Genomic DNA, 6,014 nt, shown 5'->3' with positions numbered 1-6,014 from the left:
AGAACGGTATGATGCTACCTATGAGAGGTAAAAAACTAGGCAACTTGAGACTTACTATTGTGGAGTACCAAATTAAAGGAAGTGTGATTGGGAACCTACTATTCACCCATTTCTCAATTTCATGCGTTTAAGGTTTTTTGAAACTAATGGACCATCAATCTTGATTTCCTCTTTCCTTAAAATCTCAACTTCTATAGATCCCCATGAAACATAAGACTTGGCAGATGCAGACATATTCCATGTTATCACAAGTTCCTTTCCATGTTGAGAGCTCTTTTAGTTTCTTTGAAATCACTATTTGAATGTGAAAAAAACTGTCATTAGATTCAAAGGCCCCACCATGGTTCTCTCCTCTTTTCCATTCAGTTTGAATTTCTAAGATTATTTTATGTTCATGTTTCTCAAATGATTCTGGCCATACTTCACTCATAATTCCTTTTTCCTCTACTATGCCCTAATTTTATACATAAATAAAATAGATGTGCAATGACTTCCCATAAAGGGTGTGATTTGTAGCCGAAGTACTGAAAGTGCATGACCAACTCCAAGACATCATCCACATCTCTACTCAGGGCTCGGTTGATGTTCCTCACCTTGATGCACATTGAAATGATGCCAGTTAATGTGGCAACATTTGGCTATGTTGCCTTGAAGGCCGACACAGCCTCCATCTCTGCGAACCATCCAATTTTTCCTAATTAATATATGAGGGTGTCGTGAACATAGCTATTAGGTTTGAAAGCATTTCTAATCTTCAACTAATGGTAAAACAATGCAATAAGTAATTAATAATGCTAAATGAGTTAGTTATTGACACACCTTGATATGAGAGAGGAATTACAGAAGTAGCAATGACAGATGAGCAAAGTGGAAGATTGCATATGTATACAAGTTTACTTTTTTCACACACATGCTTTTTATTACAATGTGTTGCTTTAAGAAAAACTCAAGAAAATGAGAGGGAAAAAACAAGAAAAAAGATAAACAAAAGCCTTCCAATAGCTGCACATATAAAGACTAACACAAAAATACTAAACCATATATACATGGATTCACTAAGTGTGAATCTACTAAAGATAGATAAAATGGCACAATGAATGTGCCGAAACCAAGTGGGTAAAGTCTAGCTACTATAGAATCACTAGCATATTTTCCAAGTTAGTCACCTAATACACCAGAATCACCAAAGATGTATAGTAGATGCCATGTCATGTGGAACTCAAGACATCTCATTATAATGTGAACTTTTGGCAATTGAACACGACTCACGACTCACGACTCACGACTCACGAGTGGCTCTTACTAATTGAATCACCCTTAAAATTAAGGAGTGGTAAAGAAGATCAATTGAAGAAAAGGCATTCCGCAGGTTGCATTTCAAAGGCGCCATGGCTGCCTTCTTCTCCTGTGGTCCGCCCTCGAGCATCGCCCGCTCATCCCTCTCTGCCTCCTGCGACAGCCCTCACTCCTGCTCACCTCATGCCTTTACTTCCTCCTCACAGCCATCTTCTCCGCTTTTCCTTCACATTCTCCTTAAACGGGAGCCATTCGACAACCGGAAGCAAGTCCCTCACCTTAAAGACTCTCTTGGCCCTATCCATGAGGAGCAGCAGAGGCAACAACAAGACAAACAACACCAGCAGCAGCATAGATATAGCTGCGCATCAACATACGAGGCCTTCGCCCCTTCCAAGGCCGAAGAAGTATTACCTTGGCAAAGTCCCAGTCCCACAATCATCGCTGAGTACTTTCCTTTGGAAGACGCCTTTGCTGCTTCAAATCGTAATTGTTCAGGTCTGGAAAATCATTATGAAGCTGATTATATAGAGAAACAGCCTTTTGGTGACTTCATGCACTTTCCGTTGGAAGACGAGTTTGATTCCTTCAATTCTAGCTCTGCGGGTCTGCAAAATCAACATTTGCAGGTCTCGGTCGCCAAAATGCCAGATGAAGCTGATTATACTGAGAAACATCTTGTTAATGACTTCGTACGTGCCAGTAATTTGGAGGAGAGCTCGGAGAATCAAGCAGGAGTTTGTGCAAGCAGTATCAGTAAGCTTAATCAGCATCCTATTTGCGTAGGAAAGTGGCAAGAAGATAGCACAATGGAAAAGTCACCTCGTTGTGGTAATGCTGAAGAAAGGACTACCTCAAGAAATGAAGACATCAATCCATTCTTTCAGTCATGTAAAATGTTGCGGGAATTTGTACATATACCAGAACAACCTGAAGGGGTATGTACTGAAAGGTCTGCTGTAGGACATATCCAGGATTTGGCAGAGAACGTGGAGTTTCCAGTCAAAGACGTTGAAGAACATTCACCATTAAATGTTGCGAAAGATGAGTACTCGGAAATCATAGGGAAGATTGTGCAGATTGCTAAAGATCTTCCAAAGAATAAGATGCTTGATGAGTGTTTGGATTCTTTTTCAGGTCGTGTAACTACTGTCTGTGGCAATGCCATTCTTTATAGGCTTTGCAAAGAACGTCTGTTCCGTCCAGCATTGTCATTCTTTGACTGGATGCGTGTCCATACGCCAAGCCTTCTCGATTCCAGAAGTTTATGTGCGGTCTTCACAATGCTTGGGGACATAGGCATGGTTGACCGAGCAATTATCTTGTTTAATAACATGAAAGAATGTACAAGCTTGCAGTCTGTGCAGGTCTACAATGCAATACTGTCTACGTTATTCAAACATGGCAGGTATTGATTTTAAGCTTATTTTGATACAGTTCAGTTCAAGCTTGCCTATGCATCTGAAAATACTGGTATCATGAAAGCATTTCTTATTAGCATGCATGCTTACACAGGTATGATGAAGCTCTGATGATCTTTCAGGAGATGGCAGAAAAAAGTATAGAGCCAGATTGTGTAACTTTTTCAACGTTGATAGCATCAGCATGGAAAAATGGTTCTGCTTTAGAGGATGTGTGGAGAATTTTTCGTATCATAGAAAGAGAGGTTTTTGCAAGCCATTCTGTTTTCGGAGCACTGGTGAATGCTGTCTGCAAAAATGGACTTCAGGAAGAAGCACTTATGATAATTTCAGAGATGGAAAGACGGGGATTGAAGCCTAATGTGGTTGTTTACAATACTGTGATTGATGCATATGGGAAGGCAAACATGCTAGAAGAGGCTGAAGGGTTATTATTTGAGATGAAAGAAAAGCGAATATGTCCATCTGTTGTTACATACAATTCCTTAATTGATGCGTATGGAAAGCAAGGCAATTTTGAAGCAGCAGAAGCTCTTCTGCAGGAGATGACTGCCAATGGTCTGATGCCTAATGTAAGATCATACACACCATTAATAGTGGCATATGGTAGGCATCGGTTATGGGAGAAAGCAGTCGGCACTTTTATGCGTATGAGGAGGAATGGAGTACATCCAAATACCTTCTCTTACTCAGCTCTGATACATGCATATGCAGAGTATGGATGGCATGATAAGGCTTATCATGCTTTTGAGAACATGCTGAGGGAGGGGCTTGTTCCAAGTGTAGAAGTTTACACGTCGTTGTTGCATGGTTATAGACAAGCTGGAGACATAGAAGGATTGGCCAACATCTGGAGGAGGATGCGGGAAGCAAAATGCTATGGGACGCGGGTCACTTACAACGTATTGATGGATGCATATGCAAAGCAGGGCTGTTATGGAGAAGCAAGGGATGTGATGTATGAGTTTTCCAAACTGGGCTACAAGCCTGATAGGAAAACTTACAACATTCTTCTTTATGCCTATGCTCGAGGGGGCAGACATTCAAAGGTTCCTGACATTTTGAAGGAGATGCGAGCTGCAGGCTTCCTTCCAGATTCATTTACCTACACAACACTAATCTTTACATTTCTACGAGTGAGAGATTTCACAGCAGCATTTATGTATCATGATATGATGTGCAAACATCACCAGCTACCTGATAAGCTGACATACTTAAAACTCAGGGCTATTCTGGACATCAAGTTTGAAGCCAAAATGCAAGGGAGTATGTCAGTTATCTTGGGGTTGCAGAGGAAAAAGTATGATACATCTCAAAGAGGCAAAAAAGTGAAACGGTTCCTGAAAAGGCGGAGACCGCTGAGTTATGCTTCAAGCTCTACAAGAAGATGAGCATAAACTAAGGTGGCCATTTTGATATTATCGTTACAAGATGGAGTGGCTGTTGATGTCTTCACTTCCAAATGCCGATCCAGGTCCAAAAGAAACCTGTTAAGGGGCAATGACATCAAATAGGGGAATCAGGTAACGTTTTTCATTAAATCAAGTGATGTGGAGGCTGCTAGCATGTTTCCATGTGGTGACTAACTTGCATGCTTTTTCTCTCTTTGTGTAAGAGGTATGGCACAACTGTGGACCCAACTGTTGGAGGGAGGGAGGGAGAGAGGGCTGAGGAACATGGCACAACTGTGGACCCAAATGCTGGAGGGGCCGGGGGTCACTCGTATGGGACAACAGCCGCCCATTTTACTGGCTGGACTACTGCTGCTTCTGCCACAACATTGGCTATGACAACTACAAGGCTTATGCATTATGGCAGCTACCAGTGTAGTTGGCTAATCATTTTTCAGAAAACTGGGTGTGGATTTTTTAGGCAACGATTGACTGTCCCACTGATTTGCTGTTTGGGCATGCATCTGTTTAACTATCTCCAACTTTGCTTAGTCTTCTGAGAGAGACATTCAGGTAGCTTCTGGTCTCTCTTAATGCGCAAACTAATTCAAACTGATATATCAACTGGGATCCCGATTTCATACTGGTAGGAAAACAATTGCAGCTTAGCTGAAGCAATTGCTGAGTGCCTGGTGCTTTCCAACAACCTACTGCAAAAGCAAGCATGGTGGCTAAAACTTTTCTGGGTCTGCAGGGTAATAAATATTTTATTTTCAGTTTTCTTGTCCTTAACGATAAATCAGCACAGCGAAAGGCCTGGTAAAATGGGTATTGCAGTTTGACATGATGTGGAATGAATTAGGGTTTGAGTGGCTATTGTGTGCAGGGCACAACTATTAGACTAAGATGGGACACTTAACAGTGATTGTTGCAATGATGTATGCATATGCTGCAGCCAGAAAAACTGACGGAATGGTTCTCTTGCTAGGCAGAAAACTTATAGGTTCCTGCTGCCTAGGTGATCGTGTACAACATGGTGTGATGTCCTTGTTGCTGATCAGAAAGAACATGGGGTCGGTTTCTGACAGCGCTAGGATCAGAAGAGAAAAAATTGTTCACAGTAAAACTCTTGAGCATATACTAATCAGACATCAGAAACAGCCTAATTGCCTCTCTCCAAAGTGAAATACGTTTTGAACCCTTCCAAAAAGAGGCATGTATGATGTCGGTTTTCATACTCTAGATTTTGTACTTCATTTTAGACACTTGAAATATGATGCGTTTTGGATGAAACTATGGTCGTATTTCATCTAGTGGCCGTCCATTCAATCTATATTTTCTTGAAGGTTGCATTTATGGCATCTAGTTGTCGCCTAACTGCCATTGATTGATGCCTTGTTGCTGGATCATTCTTGCAGGTTTGTCGAGGGTGGATTGCTGTATTTTGCTATTCTTAACCCTTCCTCAACATCCTGTCATTGACATTGGTGGTTTGCTACACTCGATATCTGTTCTCAGAGGATGACACATTGTGACACTTACCTAACTTGCTCCCATGAGATGGTGGCTATTGGATATAGTTTTTACTCCTTGAGCATGCATTGTTCATTCATCTTTTATCATTCATTCATTACAACATCCATTCATCTTCATTTGCACATTTGATTAAGCTGATTGTGTTTAGTTGTGTTTGTACACTATTTTCTAGGCAAACCTTGGTAGATCTTCACAGTGTATTAGAGTTGACGGTCTTCTAAAGAGTATCCCTTGGGGCTATTGTGAGAAGATAGGTTTGGACTAGTGACAATATCTAACTCTTGATATCTTAGACATTGGTGATTTGATGTAATCAAGATTTGTATATTGCATTGTTCATTTTCATTACTAGTTTTGCATTCATAGCAGT

At 41.0% G+C, this 6,014-nt stretch overlaps 1 protein-coding gene across 11 annotated transcripts; it reads left to right on the top strand.

Annotated features, from left to right (window-relative positions):
• Positions 1-1,284: 1,284 nt before the first annotated feature.
• LOC148036815 (uncharacterized) lies at positions 1,285-5,725 on the top strand. 11 transcript variants are annotated; one of them, XR_015690519.1, is made up of 4 exons: positions 1,285-2,704; positions 2,812-4,681; positions 4,773-4,863; positions 5,101-5,515. XR_015690519.1 is itself a non-coding variant. In XM_087675712.1 (3 exons), exons 1-3 carry the CDS (start codon positions 1,389-1,391, stop codon positions 3,964-3,966), a joined length of 2,382 nt encoding a protein of 793 aa, XP_087531838.1. In that variant the 5' UTR covers positions 1,285-1,388; the 3' UTR covers positions 3,967-4,105. The 11 variants fall into 11 exon arrangements, 1 of the variants encoding a protein (XP_087531838.1); XR_015690520.1 differs by having other exon boundaries at positions 5,097-5,515; XR_015690516.1 differs by having other exon boundaries at positions 4,995-5,515.
• The last annotated feature ends 289 nt before the right edge of the window (positions 5,726-6,014 follow it).

The sequence above is a fragment of the Lygodium microphyllum genome, chromosome 4 (genome assembly GCF_053477565.2).
Source record: "Lygodium microphyllum isolate KBCC chromosome 4, Lygodium_microphyllum_v1.1.10, whole genome shotgun sequence".
NCBI lineage: Eukaryota > Viridiplantae > Streptophyta > Polypodiopsida > Schizaeales > Lygodiaceae > Lygodium > Lygodium microphyllum.
This window is presented reverse-complemented; position numbering and strand designations above follow the sequence as displayed.

What these genes read in the sequence shown, in the direction of transcription:
- LOC148036815 (XM_087675712.1), top strand. Translation starts at nt 1,389, where the DNA reads ATGGCTGCCTTCTTCTCCTGTGGTCCGCCCTCGAGCATCGCCCGCTCA. An exon ending in ACGTTATTCAAACATGGCAG is followed by an intron (nt 2,705 to 2,811) that starts GTATTGATTTTA and finishes ATGCTTACACAG; the next exon opens with GTATGATGAAGCTCTGATGA. An exon ending in TAATCTTTACATTTCTACGA is followed by an intron (nt 3,854 to 3,942) that starts GTGAGAGATTTC and finishes CTTAAAACTCAG; the next exon opens with GGCTATTCTGGACATCAAGT.